This window comes from Plectropomus leopardus, chromosome 8 (assembly GCF_026936395.1).
Source record: "Plectropomus leopardus strain MGB_pleo_1.0 chromosome 8, ASM2693639v1, whole genome shotgun sequence".
In the NCBI taxonomy this organism is placed as follows: Eukaryota; Metazoa; Chordata; class Actinopteri; order Perciformes; family Serranidae; genus Plectropomus; species Plectropomus leopardus.
Genome location: NC_142183.1, coordinates 13,025,339 through 13,046,507, shown reverse-complemented (window position 1 = coordinate 13,046,507; position 21,169 = coordinate 13,025,339). Strand labels below are relative to the sequence as shown.

General features: G+C 38.5%; 1 protein-coding gene across 1 annotated transcript in view; it reads right to left on the bottom strand.

Moving 5' to 3' along the window:
* The window catches only part of diaph2 (diaphanous-related formin 2), a 462,996-nt gene that overhangs the window by 128,982 nt on the left and 312,845 nt on the right, over nucleotides 1–21,169 (bottom strand). Inside the window, 1 exon segment of the mRNA XM_088080903.1 lies at nucleotides 116–240. Within this exon segment, the coding sequence (XP_087937029.1) occupies nucleotides 116–240 (125 nt within the window).

Sequence of the window (21,169 nt, the reverse complement as noted above, 5' to 3'; positions counted from 1 at the left end):
CGACAAAATGACACATATAATGTCCTAATATGCCGCAATACATAATGTTTCTGAGGAGCAAATTTCGGGACAAAAACTAAGCATGCTGTGAAAATGAACCCCATAAAAAGGATATCGACATCTTTTCTACAAACTTATCTTGTTCGTCGTCCGTTTTGGGGAAGTTCTCGATGTCATTCTCGAGCCTCTGAATCTGACGCTCCATGGTGGTCAGACTGCTTTTTAAGATCTCAGCAGACACTATGGAAAAAAAGACACAAAAAGAAACACAATATATTGTTTAGCAACCACAATTAATACTCATACTGGGATCATTGATGGGTTGCTGGTAGGGCTGGGCAATATATCGATATTGTGATATGAGACTAGATATTGTCTTAGATTGGGGATATCGTAAGAATTGTCTTTTCCTGGTTTAAAGAATGCATTACAGTTAAGTGATGTAATTTTTAAACTTACCAAACTGTCCTAGCTTTTCTATTTTTTGCCTTCACCCACTTAAGCCCTAATGCATAGGACTAGTATCACCTTGAGATCTAAGGTAAACTGTAATAAATGCTTAAGTTATCTGACATATTTGTAGGAAATACAAGGGTCATCTGTGATCTTATCCCGTGTGCATCTGTCATATCCATAATTTGTCAAGTAAATATTCTACCACAAATTACCTTCCATATTTCACCAAACACGAGGTTGTGCGATATTATTAGTCATGTGCGAATCAGCATTTTGGTGACTTGGGGTTGTTTTTAGGATATTTGTTTTCTCCACACCTCGTTTCTGCCTCTTCCCCGATTGAAAATAACAGAGGCTGCATTGGCAATTAATTTCTAATTCCCATGAGGTCCCCAAGTAATACTAGTTCCCTGCTGTAAGGCTTCAGTCATTATATCCACATTACTGGTGATTATCAAAATACTTTGAGAGAGCATAAATAATCACATAAACAATATCATCTCAATATCAGTATTGGAGCATTAAGTCAAAGCATCGTGGAATTTTTATTTTCTGCATATTGTCCAGCACTAGTTTCCAGTACTGGGACATGATGAAAGCAACACACATTGCTGCAAACTTTATTAAAGTTAAAGAAAAAGCAACCTCAGACTGAGTTAGACTATATGTTATGACATACTGACTCCTGCGTAATCCATTTGTGTGTGGCCTAGAAAGCGAGCGTGTGTAAACGTGTGTGTACAGTGTGCGTGTGGCTCATTAATCAGTCTGTAATCACTGTTTGCAGAGTTGCTGTGGAATCCAAAGTATTCAGATCAGGCCTTTCATGTGGAGACTTCAAACAGCAAGCAGTGTCTTAGGGGATCAGACGGGACAGGAGCGGGGATGCAGTACCATGTTTAGGTTGCTGTTAAGGGTTTAGGCTTATTGACACAAACAGTCACTTGAACACACGCATGCACGTACACACGCACACACGCATGCGCGCACGCACACACATACACCAACATATATAGGTCTTTCAAAACAACTACTTTTAGAACAGAAAAAGAAAAACATAACATTAAAAGTTGTATGCAGAAAGTCAGTCACTAAAACATGTCTCTTGATCGTGATCTTTGAGATTAACCTTCATCTTATGGATATTTGAATTTAAATAAATTTTATTCAGCAACGTAGGCAACATGCCAATTCATTACAATATTGAATGCACGTAATAAACAGAGTACTTGATTGAATGCCTGTCTTTGTTTTGGTATGACATGCAATTTATTCTCTATTTTAAATTGCTTTTGATATCCTTTAACAACCAAAGCCCTTGGCCTCTGTGGCACAGGACCAAACATTTCAACAAAATATGGAAACATGACAAAAACATAAAACTCATTTAATAACCCTCTTATTCAGAGCCAATATCTTACTGTACTGATAAGTAATTATTTAGGAGCAACCAAAGTATATAAGTTAATTAGTTTCTATTAATGGTGATGCAAGGTGAAAGATGAAAAACACACACTTACTCCATTCAAATACATCTATATGGGCAACATTTGGTACCCAGTATGATTGTCAGCCTGACAAAGATAGATGGAAAGTTGGGTGAGTTTAATGAGTAGGTTTATTTTCCTCTCTCAAAATGAATACGGAGCTACGGTCATTTAAAACTTTAAGGTTGGGCCCATTCAACAAGCAGGTCACAGGGTCCTGAATCCAATTAGATTCTTCGTTTTAAGAGTTTTAATTTGTACAACAAATTCTATCCCAGTCAGCCTTGAACCTCAACATGTTGGTAAAGAAAAAACAAACAAGGAAATATATGGATAGAGGCAAACATACTTATAGAAATTAACATAAACATTGTTTGCAACAGCCCTGCCACATAGATAATGTAGTCCATTGACTGGTAATAGTTCTAAGTCATCTTGTTTTGATTTGTACAAATAAATGGGCATCAATAAGGACAGCCCTGGTCAACAACGTACATTTTTTAACCTACACTGCTCCTTCATCTGCAAGGTTAGCCCATCCACTAAACTCTAATTGAAGTGGCAAGGGAGTGGGAAGCAGGGTAATGGACAAGCTGTCAAGAGTTGTGGCCTCAGTGCCATGAGGGTCAGCCTCGTCTTGCTTTACATCAATTCGTGGCTTGGATTTGCTCTTTTTTCTCACTTTCTGAAAATAAGATTGGATGGCAAGATCGTGGATAATGCACTCGCAGCACACTAAAACAACCTTCAGCACAAATACAAAAGGTATCTGAAGTGCATTGCCACTGGAAAGCTCACACAAACAGGCATGTTGCCAGATGCACACACACACTTCCTGCTGTGATCAGTCTAGATGCAATACAATAAGCATACGAGGTGTGGTCACTGTCCTTACTAGACTTTGCTGCAAGCCGACCGGCTGGACAGATCCAGTGCCTGCGAGTTTCACAATCCCTCCTCCTCATATTCTCACAGAACTGACTCCTGGGGATGGCAGTGAGAAAACCACACTATCACATAGTCTGTTTCTCTGCTGATTGGGCCTCTGAGATCCACATGCTCTTGTCACTATGATCGCAGCCTCAGTAATGGTGGAAAAAGGAAAATTAACAGCATCATAGGTGGACAGATGAATGCAAGGGACTGAACATTTACATTCACATGAATGTATCGGGCCATGGAAAGGGCTTTATCACTCATTGTGGGTTTTGATAGTTGTGGCAAGAGTGATAGCACTGCGTGATAATTTGGCTGTAACACGGATCGTAGTAACCATAGTAGCCAAGAAACGGTGGCTCAAGTTAACTGTGAATGTGTTTCAAGGGAGCCATTTACAGGATCAGAGCGAAGCCATGGGACTGCAGTACAGACTATTGTTTACATGGGAATTACTTTGTTGAGACAAACTGGCACACATAAATGTGCTGAATGAGTCTATATGCAGCAATGTTTTGGTCTTTGTACAAGAAAGTTATTTAAGCAATATTAAACAAGATGGTAAGCTTTACCGCCATTATTGGCACGACACTGATGAGGCAGGACCTCGCGTTTGTAAAGCTCATCCTCCAGTGTAATACTGCGATTACACAAGTTACCAACAAAGTCAGAAATATCATAAACATGTCAAAATAAAACAAGCATAGTCTCAGCTTGTTTTACAGCAAAAAATGTAATGCAAGTTTTTGAATGGAAAAACATTCAAAAATCAAGCGCTACTCGATGGATAAAACGGATGTTATCAAGCTTTCCATCAGAAAGGATAACTTGCATATTAAAAGCTTAAAAGCATACATTTGAAAAAATACAGAGGCCCTTAATAATTTATGTAAAGGATTTAAACTTATCAGAAAATCAAGCGAATGACTATTTTCAGTGGATGCAGTTTCCTAGCTTGTATAAGTCTTACTGTAAATACCTGTCACATTTTTTTATTCATTGCAATTAATATACTCCATTTTATATAGATTGCCATTTATTAAATAATGAGCATTTTTGTGTTGATTTTTTTCTTTCTCTCTCTTTGTTCGGTATCATTGCACCAGTTTTATGGTATATTTTATAAGAATGTTCATCAATCCATCAATTTAATTTCTTTCTATAAGAATATAAAAGGCTTTTTATGGCACTGAAAATTGAAACCAAAACACAGTGGGACAAAAGATAAAACATGTTTTGCTAGTGTTATCTCTGTTTCCATGAAAACACATGGGGTCTGACTAATAATGTGAAAATAATCAGTCATGTCAGTAGGCTTTGCCTACGAGTAATGAAACCAAGTACATTACTACAGCAAGTACACTGGCCCTCAGTAACAACTTGGCAACAGAAAGGATTGTTAGTCCTTTTTCAGTCAGCCAGCCAACTTAATGTGTATGCATGTGTAGAGATTGTGGGATTTCCCATACCAAATAAATACAACACACATAAAAACAAACTGCCTTGCTAGTAAGTTGTTATGGGAGCAAATACATCTACTTAAAAAACAAATTTTCTGTGCACAAATTTAGTTAGCTCCACAAACTTCACATGTAGGCTACTTTTAAGATAACGTTATTGCTGTGGCATTGACTCGGCACGGATGATCCAAACATTTACAATAACAGTTAACTTAACAATGTTAAGTCCATAAGGCAGCACTTACTGAAAAAATATAATTTCCAAAATGCACAGCATGGTTAATATCAAATAAAATATTCTGCTTCAATCAATATTTGTTAGTGTTTAGTCTTTGAAAAATATTTAAATAGTTTTACTGTTGTCACAAAACAACACATGCACACATCAACCTAACAGCATCATGAGTTTTAATTATTAAAGAATATTTTTTTGAAATTGTATAAATACTGTAGCCTTAGTTTTTTTTTATTCAGCTCTGGAAGTTACAATGTTGTAGGAGGTCGGAGTAATATTTTTAGTAATGAGGAAGGCGTGCTGTCATAGTGATTTAATCACATCTAAATATGTAGATGACCAATCTGATTGTCTGGTTGGATCTGCTTGTGGTATAATTATATATATTTTTATGGTATGGGTAAGTTTATGCTTTTTAGAGATACATATGCATTCATATCATTACCCCTCTTTGCGCTCATAATCAAGTGTCTACGGAATCGAGCTCGGATTCTTTTGGGATATCATTAGTTCAATTACCACAAAAATAATGCTGCTATTTTCAGGGTGCAACACATGGCAACAGTGGTATCTTCTGAATACACATTTCAAGTGGATCAGAGTAAAAACAGAGGAGATAGAGGGGGTTGTATACTTCGTCTTTCCAGACAGAGAGGATTTCTGAAACATGTAAAATTATTCTAATGACTGCTGTCAGCAAGGCCCGCCAGTGTCTTTCAATGACAAAGAAAAAAAAAACTCTGTCTCCAGCTTTCTCAGCCAGCACATGCACACAATTTCTTCTCAGGTAACTTCTTACGCAAGAAAAAACATGTCATTTCTTTAAATTGTCTGCTGTACGCTTTAGTTGCCATTCTTGTCAAGCAAAATAAATAACTGCAGAGGCTAAGTGATGTATGGGGGACGGCAAAGAGGACAGGAAAGACGAAAGCCGTCTGAAAGACAAGAAGTTAACTTGTGTGAAAAACAGAACATAAAAAATTCCTCTGTGGTCAACATTCTTTAGTTATTGATATGGACTCTGTTATACTGGGCCTTGACACATTACTCATACCCACGAACAAAAGACAGACAAAGAGTATTTCATTAAGCTTTGCCCCGTTTCCTTCAAATAAACTGCCAGGGAAAAATACTGTGTAGCTCACAATACCAAATCAACCGCCATAATGTGAAGATGTCAACTTTATATTCAGTCATTTGTAGAAGGGGGCAATTTTCATCCTGATTTATAGACAAATAATACCAATCTTTCATCCACTGCTCTTGCAATGCCGCCAAAGGTTACAAAGGAAATTGAGATTTATTTTGAACGTTGCTGCCAACGTAGAATAAAAGATCACGTTTTAAATAATCTACACACTTGTGAAAACAAAGACAAACTCAACATAAAACCAAAGGAGAAGGTCATTCGTAAATGCATTCCTCACCTTAGCCAAATAAGTGTATGTTTGTGGGTGTGCAGAAAAGACGATGGGCACAACATCATAGACAACAAGACAAATAGACTCACAGAAAAGATGCATAAATATTGACGGTAAAACTACGCTCACAGTGTATATCTATGTTTAATGTTTAATCACGTTTCAGGATGGTAGCTTTTTAGGTGGTCTACCTAACAGGTGGTACATCTAAAATGTCTGTTAAATGTTAAATTGGGCCATTGATATTGGTGGCGAAGCGTCTATAACAAGATTGACTGCTTGAGTTATTAGAAAGTTCTGTAGATTTATCAGCAGAAACTGACACCATAATAAGTGGGGATATTTCAGCTTGCATAATCAAAACACGAATTAATGACTCAAAGCCAAGGCCGTTCAAGAAATTCAAGAAAGAACCAAAAGTAAGGAAAAACAAGACACAGGGCCCTATTTAAAGATCTACAGCACACAGCTTAAATTGCATGGCACAACTGCATTTAAGGCATGTGCAAATCAACCTCTGCTAATTAAAGAAATTGCGTTGCTCTTAGTACAGGAGTTTGCACTGTCTCTCTCTTCATGGAGAGTCCTCTGCAAAGCAGGAATGGACAGCAGCTCTGCTCTGCTCTGCTCTCTGCTATGTTCACATAGTTTTAGTGAATGTGGTTAATATTTCCCTCATTAAAGATCTGTTATTTCACCCACCCGCAACCAATTGCCAAGTTCATGTGTTTGAAACAAGCACACTGTACATTATGTACCTGCTGTAAACCAGGGAGGGGACACTGAACCAGTGACTAACTATATTAGTTTAACATGTTGGCTAACGTTTGCCGATAGGAACTAAAAACAAACTATAGCTGAGTGTGATGGGAATGTCATTGCTATTGGTCAGAAACCAAAGCACTGACAAAAGTACATTTTGATCTGATGATCCAACTAGATGAAATGTTAAGGGATCACCACAGTTATAACACTCCATCCTCAGGTGGCTAAAAATCCAAACAGTAAATAGACATGCTATCATTTGTTGAATAAGTCTCTGTGCCTTTTTCTCTAAACAATATTTATCCAAAATAAATTTGGTCTGTTTAGCTGGCGGGGTGTGGCCATGACAATATTAGCACTTCAATCACATGTAAAAGGTCTTTCAAGTTTCAGAGATTAAAGATGTTAAAACCTTTTAGAGCCTTGAAGAGGTAATCTTGCCCTAGCTTGTTATCTTCTCATCAAAGCTCCTCTCACAGCCTCTTTGCATATACAACATGGGTGTAAAGAGAGGACGACCTTGAGGGGACTTTACACATGACCAGATACACATAATGTCTGCCAAAGGGCAGATTCATCACATCAGGGCAAAACTGACTATTGATCAGCAGCATGATACCAGGACAGTGATGAATTGTGTGTCAATTTGAAATGTTTTGAACAAATTAGAGTCATTTCAAACAGTCCCACCCCATTCATAATGACGCAGAATTATATTTTTTCCCAATAAAAATTGTGTTTTGTCTTTTGTCATTTAGCTGTTGGTGGCACCTGAGAGTGAATAGGAGATGAAGTGGGAGGCAGACTAGAGTACATCAGAGGAACGAGACAAAAGGATAAACACAACTCTATGTGTTCCCCTTTCAGCAGGAATCAAAGCAGCTCCAGTTGCAGGAGTGAAAGTGATATTGTTGCTGTGACAAAGCAGTCACATTGTTCTTTCTGATTACCTCGGATCATGTGATGTTAAAAACAGCAGGCAGGGGAAAGTGGCAAATGAGGAAATTGAATGGACAGCATAAACAAAAGAAGAAGCAGGAAACCTTGTTGCATGGTATTAATGGTAAACATTGCTGTACGGTTTTTAGTTATCAGGCAGCAAGCAACCAGCTTGTTTTGATTTTCAGTGCTGCGAGAAAACAAACCCCCGAAAAACTCAAGTGACTTATCTATTTGTAAAAAATTAAATGCACTACTAATGTTGCCTTACAAATAACACACACACATATAGAGTAATTATATTGTTACATCACACCAGAAAATAAACAATGTTGTTGGCAGACAATGCAATTAATCTCACTCAGGACACAAACCCACACTGTGCACAGACAAGCACAACTGCAGTTTCCCATCAATGTTGCACTAATTGCGTGCACATAAAAGGGTAAATCCTTTTTACGTTTGCTCTATTTCCTCTTTTAATTTGCATTTTCCTTAAACCCTCCATGTTACAGAACTGTTATCATAATGAAGGATTTGTTTTCTGATTAGGACTGATGGCCCCCCCAAGAGCTACACCATAAGGTTAAAATATGTAATGGTTAATCTGCAAATGCCTACTGCAGCAATGATCACAGACTAGAGTCATTTTAATAAATCAATATGCAATTAATACTAGGGAGAAAATCATTTTCTAATATGATACATTGAGTCAAAAAATAAATATCTATAATTCAGTGTTGTACTGATTGAAAACTGGAGCAACAACTGATGAAGTCGCTTTATTTTCTCCCACAACAGAATTCATACATTACTTGCAGCACATTAACGGTGCTATTATATTAATTGCTGTAACATTAATTATTACAGCTACAGCACACTGCATTCTAACAAATCTATAATGCAGTATATAGTGTAATGCAGTATTAACTGTATTTCTTTCCTGGCCTACACAAGTATCTATAAAAGCTGTCGAAAAGAAAACTTCTACTTTGCACTGTCAGGTCGTCCAATATATTAAAACTACAAGATCAATGATGGAAAGGAGTGCAGCAGAAGAGCCAAGGGGAATAAAAAACCTGACATGAGAACTACATAATTGTGAAATTACAACATTTGAATGGAAGTATGGTCTGGAGCCAAAGAGCAAAAAGTACAGCCAAGTGCAGACACCGAAAAAACCACACTTTACTGTACCTCGCACTCAGGAAGGAGGCCTTGTTTACAATGGGGGTCATGTCTGTGAGACTTTATTGCTTTCGGCAGCCATCAGAGCTGCAGCCCAGTGCCAGATCTCTGGAGGAATTACAAATGGAGTCAATTACAATATATTTTGATGCATGGGAAAGTTTAGACATTGACCTGGGGTGATGACAATTCCCCAGGAAGTGCTGAGGAAATCAGTCAGAGGCGATGTGCTGGCACTATATGAGTCTCTGCCCTCTGCAATAAAAAGAGTAAGGAACTTGCAGGGGCACAATGGTTTACCGCCTCTCTCCCGACAATCCACCATCTAAATGCTTGTCATGCACTTACTTGAAGATGGTCATTTCTCTTTTCAAGACATATTTTTCTGCGATATTGTTATGATACGTTGCTGGGGTCACACAAACAACAGAAAGGTATGAGTTAGGAGGGTGCAGCTGGGTGGCTGCAGAGCCTGTTTTTTTTAAAGGCTAGGCATGAAAGCTACAGATGGGAGATGAGTGACCATAGCCTGAGGTGTCAAGTGCTGTTTTCATGCATTTTTTGCGTGTTCCATTGTCAGTGCCGGCTGGGTTGTTGAAATGAGTGAGCTGTCACGTGAAGTAAGCTGGAGGATATTTTTGAGTAAAAACAGCTCTGTCCTCTTCAAGGTAAATTAACAGATGCATAGTCTGTGATATCTTTGTGAAATCCACACATGCTAGTGCAAGAACTAATTAATTACAGTTTGTTAATAACTGCTCAGTGGTTAAATGACTGATAAAACTGCAGACTGAACAAATAAATACAAACAGATACAATTCCAATGTTATGACACCAGCAAATAACAGACTTGTTATGTCAAATACAAGCCAGACGGCATTCACAGAAGGAGGAGAATGTGGAGGCAGAGAAAGGACATGACTTGTGTGAGCGCAGTAGACAGGAGAGATGCTCGGAGATGGGGGTGTGGTGCTCATAACAGCCCGCAGAGGTTGACTCATGCTTCTAACCTCATTCACAACTTCAAAGTTGCACCTTATCGCGCAGCTGAGGCTATTTCACCTGACACCTCCGAGGGACACACTTCACTTGACATTTCTAGGACCAAGAGACCCAAAACCTTACTTGACTTTATTGACTGGCCTGAGATCTGAAAAATGTAGGGCAAAGAAATTACTAGATGAAGCAAAAATGAAACCGGAGCTATTAAATATTCAAAATTAAGTTTAACAACATCAATTAAAATGCAGTAGCTGTAAGCAGCCATTACCAGGGTGTGAGCCTGAGGGCACAGACACACAAACACACACAGACACACACATGCACAGATACCTGAGCACTCACTCCGTGCAATTGTGCCTCAGATAAACAGTGAACAACATGACCAATTTAATCTGACACACTTTGGAATCCCATTTTAAATATGTATATTGGAATGATTGCTCTGAAATGAAAGGTATCGATAAACACTTTGCTATTATCTTTATGTGTCAAACATTTCTAAAGTCTGTGTCATACCCAAATACAAGAAGGTTAAACACCCTGTCTGATACATCTTTTGAAGACAAAATTGTCTTCATTAACAGCAACAGCAATGCAAAAAGCTTTGTACAAAAACAAAGATTTGTAATTATTGTAAACAACAGCTACATATAGCTTGAGTTAATTGCAGTGCTAACTTTTATTACTTATTTATTGTTATTTGTTATTGTTATTTTCTTTATTACATTTCACTTTTCTTTTTTCATGCTGCTGTAACATTTGGAATTTCCCCCAATGGGGGATCAATAAAGGAATATTCTATTCTATTCTATTCTATTCTATTCTATTCTATTCTAGGTTTGTTTTGTACAGTCAATAAAAAAAATAGGTGTCACTTCTATGTTAACGTGATTATGACTCATGAATAACAAAAATGCCACACTGCTTGATTGTAAGATGTACTTCTGATATCTGATATTATTTATCACCTAGTGCAGTTGCTGAGGCTAGTTCAGTAGAAGGTAACTACCAATTAATGCCTCTGGCAGACATAGATCAATATTCGCATTCATCTGAAGTTGTACTCCTGACCAGCATGATGTATGGAAGTTCTCTTTTAGCTCTATTTTGGTCTTGACAAACTTTTAAGAAAAATATTTTTTAAAAATTGACTTAAAAAAAGTTCTACGAGCAGAACTGCAGTGTTGAGTGATAATTCTCCGTGGATTCAGTAACCTATTTCTGATACCTTTTTTTTTCACAAAAACTTGTCCCCCTTAATCCATCATGACTGACCAGGCGTTGACCACAGTGTTTATACAACGGAAACTAGAAACTAAAGCTACAGCTCAGCATATGTTTCTGAGTCGCACTTCAATATTATTCATTCACTTATTCAGCCTCTAGAAAGGCAGAAACTGTATTCATTCATTCATTTATTATTATTCATTCATCTGCAGGTTTATTTATGAATCATTACTGTACATGACTTGGCTGTGGAGGAGACATAAAATATGTTTTCTTGCACATGAGCAGGACCAGAGTCTCAGAGATGGTTTAAAAATTGAAAAGTACATTTCATCAAGTAAAATATTATTCTGTTCCACCACAAGCAGTACATAGACCTCTAAAAATAATAAAGATATCGTAATTTATGGTGGTGCTGATTCCTTTCAGGTACATTTCTTTTGAGAATATTAAAGATCAGGAGTTGCTTGAACTCAGATGGGGTCGTTTTGAGAAGTGGACACCCAACTTGGTTTTGCTTGTTGGTTTAGAGTACTTGGCTTGGCTTACAGATGTACTTTATTTAATAATATAACCCTGATTGCTGCTATTTTAGCCTTTCGTAACCTTATTTAAGTTAACATAATTTGTCATATTCTGTCATTCTGAGCTTAAAAAAAAAACATTTTTAAAGTGATGGGACTCTGATGGTGGGTTTTCATTAGCAGAAGCATCAAGGTCAAGTGGCTGGGAGTAAGTGAGGTATTCTAGGTGCCTTGATTATAAGCCGTCATCTTTTCTTTTTTTTCCCCTTTTTTTTTTTTTACCCCTTTCTGCTCTATTACACATTCACATCCAAAACATCTTGTTTAGATTTCCCTGTCTCTTGCTCATCCTCTATCTTAGTCGCTCTTTGTTCTCTTCCTTCCCTCAGACTCTCTCTTTCCCCTCCTGTCATTTCAGCTTCTGTTATGTTCCCATTTGTAGCTCAAGAGCTCCCTCTGTGAGAGATTCGGTTGCCAGACAGATATTGCTGCCAGAAAGAGGAAAGTCTTTGTATGGGTATATTTACACAAATCTTTCTAAAATTAATTCATTTGAACATTTTTCTTTTCTAGTTGAGAGAGATGAGTTTGACTTTTTCTATACAGTTCCCATCAAATAAGATTGCTTATTCAGAACTTGACAGATAGAACTTACAAATAGTGTTTCAGCTAATTGAACAATGGGACGGTTTATTTGAACGTATTTTCTTTGCGATGATGGAAATAAGCTTTAAATAAGCTGTAAGTATAAAATATAAGTTATGACCATGCTCTTAATTAAACACTGGGATCTTCAAGGAAAACAGCTGCATATATGAGGATTAGTTCTACCTTATACTTCAGGAGGTAAATCTCATTGATCTCCCACAGACATATTTCTGAATTTATAATTTGTCTTCAGCTATTTCCTTTGCTAAAATATGTGTCTGCTCACATTATCACCTGGACGGCTGAGCATAATTTTGAGAAATTAGATTTTTAATGCTTTAACCGTATGCACATGTGTAGTGGTGCATGACTCATGAGAGTGTGAGGGTGGGTGATGACTCAGGGACGGTGTTTGTCTCCTTCTCTTCCTTTTGTTGATGAAGCACCATAGACATATTTGTTCCCCTAATCATCAGATATAACTCTAACTTGGATATAACTCTCCTTCTTTTGTCCAGAAAAAAAAAGCATCACATAGATTATTACTCAGCATTTGTCACGGAGACATCTGGTTGAAGATTTACTTTTTTGCCCTTTTCTTTTCTTTTCTTTTCTTTTCTTTTCTTTTCTGGGAATCAAGTTTGATAATATGACTTTTATAACTGTAGGGGTCTTCATCAGGTTTTTTACAATGTTGATTTGAAACTTTGGGAAATGTTTTCTCACTTTGAGACTTAGATGTGAGGATCGACTACAGCTTAGCATAAAAACTGAAAACTTTGAAAAAGCCTTCCTGGCTTTGTTAAATCCATAATATTGTTGCAGTTTTATTTGGGGTCATGTGCCTGGCTGTTTCTGCACATAACTTCCACTAAAATATAATTTTTGTACAGATTAAACAAAAACATTTAGACAGATCGGGCCAGCTGTTTCCCCTCCCCCAGTCTTTAAGATAACTGTCTCCTGGCTCCAGCTTTCTACTGAACTGACAAATATGAGAGTTGTATTGATCCTCTCTAACTGTGTGAACAGGCATGTTTCCCAAAATGTCAGACTACTCCTTTAAATGTATGTCTACAGTCACAGACAATGGGGCTCTAAAACTAAAGGAAAAACCACTGCAGTGTCAATATTTTAAACACCACCACAACTCTCGCTTACTTCTAAAGGAAAGCTAAAATTCTTGTCTGTTCTGCTGACAGTACACCTCACGTCATGGGTCCCCAGCGGCCAAACTACCCAGCAGTCCAGTGGTTCAACAATGAGGAATGTCGCTCCGTAATCACTCTGTTTTTGATTTACACCATCCATCCATGCAGACAGCAATCCTTTACGTTTCCCAAGTATTGCTCTGTGAACTCTGGCAATCATGCCAATTGCTGCCGTCGCCATCCCTGATTATTGATGAGATTTAGATGGAAATTATGCATTCACTGGAGGAGAAAAGACAGCCAGGCTCCTCTTGATTGGCTTTAAGCTGAGCAGTCATACTGAAGAGGCATCTGTCAGATGGTAGGTCACATCCCCTCAGTATATTGGTTTTATCTTCCAGTGCAGACGACTGGTTATGGTGGTTCCCTAACAACAGGAGCGAAGCAAGGGATGGGAAGGCAACTGAATGCATTAAATAGGCTCACTGACTGGAAGATGTGGAACTGGGTACAAGGTATTTGGCAGTGACAGCAGGAATACATTTTGAATTATTTAGTTAAAGGCACAGTCCTCAATATAAATGCAGCTAGGGATGTTAGAGCCATCTTCCAAACCTTTGCAACTCAAACATGTGCATTCAAGATAGCAAAGACTATTAGATGAAAAACTCACCGAACCCACAATAACCATAACTTTTATAATGCTATTGAAAGAAATAATAAATGCACAATGAATATTTTCTCTTTCAAATACCACCAACTTTACTCATTCATTAGTTATTTTCCACTGGGTGTGTGTCAACTATTCTGATATTTATTCTTCAGGTAGGGGTCTGGTTTTCAAGTTTGGGATTAAGATTTTCTTGTTTTGTTTTTGTTTGTTTGTTTGTTTGTTTAGGGTATTTTTTGCGAAATGACAATTCAATTAGAAATACATATAAATCTCAGTATTTTGCATATATTCATTTATTTTCTGGCAGCCTGCCACAATATCAACAATGCTAATTAAAACAGATAATATCCTATTGCATTGTAGGGCTGTCATGGTGCTCAGCCCTTTCTTTCTCTCTGTTTATTATGAGAGCTCAGCTAATGTTACTTAACAGTTATAAATGGGTTGAACAACTGAGCTGTTTTGGAGTCGGTATGAGTTTGCTGGGATCGTTTAAGATGTTTGCCGCTGGTACTGTGTTAGCACAAGCTAACCATGCAGACTGTGAACCGACCATATGCTGTTAAGAGAGCAACACTTTGTCTTCCCAGCGTTAACAGAAATACCGAAAGAAAGAAATCTCAAATATTAAACATCATAGAAATAATCATTCGCCATTTCTAGCTTGCATTTCACAGATTTCTCAGTTGTTGTCTCGGATTCAAAGCCTACTATTATGACAGTTTCTGTTCAGCACCTTTACTTGTGATATTTTTAGTGGCAAACATCACACATAAATATTTCTTATAAGTCTTTGAGGTAACTTGCTGCAAAAGAATCCAGTACAATATTTACAGCTACCATACAGACATGATCCCACAGCCAGTCCACTCCAGTCAACACCAGCCCGCCTGTGACCCTGTGATGGTCCTCTTTATTATTTACAGGCATTGCTCTTTGTGTGGTGTCAATCAATGGGCATACATAGTGCTAAAAGGAGCACAATTTTAATATCAACTCATCTTTAACACAACTCTTCAAATAGTACTGTTATGTTACCAGCTGCACAAATGTCTTGAAGTTCCTTTTCCTTTAGATTTACTTCACATCTTCAAAAAAGTGTACGTCTCAACAACTGGCTAAAATAGATGCCAAGACAGTTTCTAAAAATGCAGGGCATATAGGTTACATACACTTGTTCCACTTCTGCTTGTAGGTGTGCTGTGACCTACATGTACCTGCCTAAATTAGGTTTTCCTGTGTCCCTATATCACACTGATAAAGTAGATGCACAGAGATTCATATCCCTTATGCGGCGAGAAAGGTCAGATCAATTCTCCCACCAACCAGATCTGTCTTCATTTAGCAGCCACCACATAGAGCCTTCATAGGACATAATGTCTCTTTAGAAACATATGTTTAAATAAGTGTACAATCACGAAGTATTCAAGCTGGGATGTGTTCAGTATTAATTTGGCTGGAGTGTCGGCATGTCTTTTGTTTTCCATCCACATGAGACAAGGAGACTCGGTACGCACGATTGCCGAGCCATAAACACAGCCCCTTTCCACCTCAGGCAATCCTTAAACTCATCAGCAGTGTAATGAGACTTTCGAGCTGGGAGATGAATTAACTGGCTGATCTTCTTGTTTTTACCCCCTCGCCCCCCTCATACAGAGTAGCTGAATATAGCATTGGGAGCAATCCAGGACTGTGATGTATGTAGCATGACCAAGACGCATAGACGCATAGATGGCTGAGAACTGAGGAATTGATCGTCTTTTGCTTGAAGAGTAGGAGACAATCAGACTCTCACATTAATCAATGTATAATAAAAAAAGCTTGCTGAAAGGCACTCTGGCAGGGAAAGCTTTGATGTATAAGCCTGCGAGAACACACACACACACACACACACACACACACACACACACACACACACACATATATATAGGCACTCAAATACAAATAAAAATAAGCATATTTAAAATGAATTTCACTGATAAAAAATATATATCGTATGTAGTGCTTTCAGACTGCCTTAGCCTGGGAAGCCAGTGAGGGATCAAACTACTGACCTACGACTTTGCAGGGAGGGGTGGGATAATTACACCGTCAAAATTGTAGGACCATACCACTCTGAGAACACCAGATTTTGTCCGATTTCGGAGGTTGGGCAGGGTTGGACCTGGTCAGTACTTGGATGGGGAATTTGGCACCACTGAACTCCACATCAACTAATCCACCACCAATGGTGTGCAATTGTTGTGTGAATGAGAGGCAAATTGTTTGGTAGTTCATTAAGCTAATTGTTAAGTAGTTCATTAATCGTTAAGGTAGAATAGTGCAGTTCATTTAGCACTGACGAGTTAAAACAACTGGAGAAGATGCATGGCAGTCTACATCTTCCCCAGGACAACAGAAGAGGATAGCAATAACAAGTGCTGATGTATACGGTGGCCACATGAAATCTGACTTTGAAAGGCCACAATCTTCAATAGATTGTAATGATAATGCAAAATAATTTACAATTACAATGAATGCTCTTGCATACCTTTGTGAACCTGGACTAGTCAATTACATTCAAAAACTAAGAAAGCACTCAACACACAAAAATGAGCACAATTCAATCTATAATATTGAAAATTGTCTGAACATGAACATCACCTTACAAAACATGATGTCAACTCACTAAATAAAAGTTACATGCATGCCTGATTATTACAGTGAGACGTTCATTGGTGAACGCAATCCCATCAAAAAAAAAAAAAAAATACTATAAATAACAAGTTTATCTGACTTGCTTTTTTGATGCTGACAAATTAGGGGAGCAACATTCAATTGACTGGTCCAATAACTGCACACACCCCTAACATACATGGAACTACTAGTTCCAGTGGTTTGTATCTCACCCATAACAACATTAAAACGACACAGTGACCATGTACTTGTACTGAAATACAATTAAAAACTCTCAATATATTCAAACCATTATGCTTTTTGCTTTGCTTGAAACCAGGATGTTCGACTTGAACCCATATAACCATGTCATATTCGATCTCAAACACCACAGCCACTGAACTAAACAAAGCCAAATCCCCCAAAATGTCCCAAACTATCAATGAAAGCTCTCATCCAAGGACATCAGGCTACTCAAAGCTTTAATGACAAAATAATCTTAGCAGTGAAAGTGTCTCTAAGTGGATGGTGCCCTGTGTGTTCACACAAATCACACAAAAGGTACCGGGCCCTAATTTTACCTCAGTCTGCCTCACACTCCACAACACTACCATGAGAAATCCTTTAAAATGTTTTTTTTTTTTTTTTTGCAATCCTAGAAATTGTTATAATCACAACCATTGTTTTGTCATTTAAAACATGAAAAAAATGGAAAATGTCTCAGCTCACTGTGGACAGAGAGAAAGCTGTTGGCAGTTAAGAGTCGACTGTTTCAGGTGCTAACTGCCACAGGGCTGACAAAAACATTAGGGAACTAAAACTGCAAAAGACATACAGTGCCGGGGTGTTTGTGCTGTTATCTTGTAGCCCAAGGCAGCTTCAATGTGTGCTCCCATTTAGCCATTACTTAGGGGGGTTTGTAGCTTGCAGCCAATCAGCCTATTGTAATAACCAACAGCTTTAGGCTTTGCTGAAAGCTGTCATTGCCCTGAATGTACAGTACTACTCGATGAATATAGGTCACCAAGAATATAAAAGCCTCCCCTTGAAACCATCATTGTGTCAGGACTATGTTTGCAAAACATATTCCTGGGGGGGAATCATTATTACAAAATGATTTTGGTCACTAGAGAGGGCGTTTTTCTTAAGGCTAATTGAAAGTGGACTCTTATGGTTTTAAATCGCATTCAGACAATGTCCTTAATATCTTCTGACTCAAATTGTGGACAGTAGCTATGGTCAGACTCTGAATGAAATTTGTGGGTCTTGTTTAGGATTAGATAAGTAGCAAAAAGAGCTCTGTTAAAGATGTGTGAAAAAATCAGCTTCCGTCATATTGTCTGAAAGCCACTGGATCACCACTTGGGCTTTTCAGTTGGTACTTTTGGCTACACCAAGTCAAACCAGGCAGAATTGATTTGTGTTTCCATCACCAGTTTAAATGCATCAAGGGTTGTGCGGAGTCGTCTCACAGATGGACCATCTATGGAGTCAGTTACAATTGCACCCGACTGACTCCTAGCAGGTTACAGTCACATCAGATGGGCTTTGTCAACATTCAGGGACAATTCTTCCTCTCTTAGATCCATTTTGTCATTCTGTCTAAATCAAGCGTCAATCAAGAAATGAAGCTGATGCGGAAGTGCCAAAAATTGCACTTCATCATATCGCCACTTGGCTCCAAAACAGAATAAATCCCCAAAGACCCCCATGTTAAAATAGCCAACTCTGTAGTAGAATTACATGTTTACTGGAACAGATAACAGTACAGGGTATAACTCATGCATTTACATATTATGAAGGTGCAAAGATATGAATATCTAAGGGCGGGGCCACTTGAGTGACAGGCTGTCTGCAAGGTATCGCTTCAGTCTGTGAGTCAGATCCACACTTTCCTTCTCTACAACTCCAACCTCTTGCCAAATATGCTCCGAAAACCAAGATGGCAACTGCCGAATGCCGTCAGTCTATGGTCTCAAAATATGATGATGAGTAACTAAATACGCAACAGCCACTGCACAGTGAAATAGTTACCAGTGCTAAAGAGAGCACTGCTTTTAAACTTCATCAATTCAAGACAAGTGTTTCATTGGCCAAACACAAACCTTCAAGGGGGTAGCACTGTTATATGTTGATACAAATCCCTGCCATGCTGGGCTGGCACATCGAGTCAATCTGAGTCAAGTACACCCAACAGGTACATGATAAAGGGCTACAAGTCAATTAACGTAGGTCTATGTGCAGCTCAGCTCTTCCTCACTTAACACCAGGAGTGTGCTAGACTAGGCTCCCTTATTGCGACACTGTACAAGCTTATCTTGAAAACTTCCTGTGTGGCCTTTGAAGGCTGATGATTAAGGACAGTGAGTATAAAACAAAAATACAACACCAAAGAATCCAGACTGTTGCCATGACAATTTTGAAATAAGTATTTACCATAAGTACACAAGCCTGCATCCTCTTACTAAAGCAAAAGAGAGCAACTGCCCCAAGGACATAATGGACAGGCGTTTTTTAACGACTGACTAAATGGCTGTATCTTTATAAATCCATGTCAGGAGGATGATGAGACAGGCAAAGCAGAAGTGGAGTAGACGCTCCTTTGTGAGGAATATTATCATTGAAAGGTTTAGACTTTCCATATAGGAAAATATTGACAAAAAAGTGAATTACTGTTATTACACCTTAAGGGCTCTCTCAGTTGTGGTCACAAATATCTGAATGTGGCTTTCTTTCCACTATTATTGCATACACATGGTCAACAAATGAAGGCAAAGCGGGGCAAGAGGAAGCCATAAAACCTAAAGACAACTAGTGGCCTGACTGAGGACATATAGTTCATGTCCATCCAGCTTCAAAACCCACACAGTCAAATTCAGACCCTCCCTAGACTTGTTGTAGATAGTCTCCTCTAAGCATTACTGAAAGAACAGAGCGAGGGCCAGCTTTGGGTAGCCTTTTTCCCTTAAAGAGAAGGGGTGAGCCTGTATGTCAGTACAATGGGCAAAGAAATAGCTAACATCTAAACACATTCTGGAGATCTATGCTGCATGCTTGAGAAGCACTGGTATGATTCTTTTCCGCACTTGATTAAGTCAAATTGGAAACATAGCCCAAGGGCAGAAAGAGGAGATTATCATCGTCGTCCTCAAAGAAGAAAGCTTTAAATGTGCCCATAAAATTACTGGAGTCATTGTCATTTCCTGCTAATGGCCTGCCTGATTAGCTACAAGGCTATTGCCCACCTTCTCAGGGAACAGGTGGGCAGTATTTAGCTGGTCATCCCAAATAACGGCTGGTGTAACAAAGATAGCAAACTCCACTGAGTGTGTAGTGGCGCACAACTCGAGTTCTTAGCAGGACAGGCAATCTTGGAACAGACATCATCAAGACTAAACCACATGAAAAGGGTCACAGGAGCCAGGAGAGTCTGTGCTGTTGGGGCATATTCAAGTCCAAGGTAGACCAAACGCACTGTATGAGCATCCTCTGCCAAGGTTTTACACTCACAGTGGCAAATTATCTCTGTTGGTGGAGGGAGGCTTGGCAGAGGACAGTCAGTAGCAATAAAACTATGTTGCTGCTGTGTCGTCAATACTACCAGATGACTAAGGCACATCTACTGCATGCAGTGTCCAAAATTTAATTTTTGTCTCACCGGCCAAGGTTGCTGGTAGATGAAAAAAATCTACTTCCCAAGAATATTTTTTTTTGGCCATGATAAATTGCCTTTTTTGTTTCACATATACCGTTTTTTTTTCAGTAGATTTAATTGAGATAATAATATATCTTGCTGACTTTAAATTTAGAGAAGAGGCCAGAGCACCAAAACATGGCAGTGATTCTCACCATAGAGACCGTCACACGACTACTGTGATACAAACATTTATCCACCAGTGTGGCAGATACCCTCTGAGATTTATTCACCAAACAGAAATCTGCCAGCATTTAGCACTTGGCTGGTGTTAATTTGTCATAAAGTTGTGTCTAAACATTTTGGCTTTTTTTTTTTTAAAATGATTTAGTCACTAAAATAAAGGCTTTTTAATGTAATTCCTCCTCCCCTTTCATGTTTCTTACATTTGGAGGGTCTGGACATTCTTACTGTTTACCTGTTGTTTCCCAATTTACAAAAGCAGTTTTTGACCTATGTTTGATTATAGCCAACATAACAACCTCTTTCTTTTATAAAGCGGTGTCTTTCTGATAGTCAATATATGTGCAGAAAATGTCTTTTTATCAGAGCGAAATGGTCAAAAAGTGGACAGCTCTTAGCTCCGCTCGCATAGACATCATAAACACATTATCATTTGGGTACGAATGATTCAGTAGGTTAAATCCAGCTAGCTACTGGCTGGTGGAATGAGCGGCAGGTCTGAGCTGATTAGCTGTATGGTGGCAG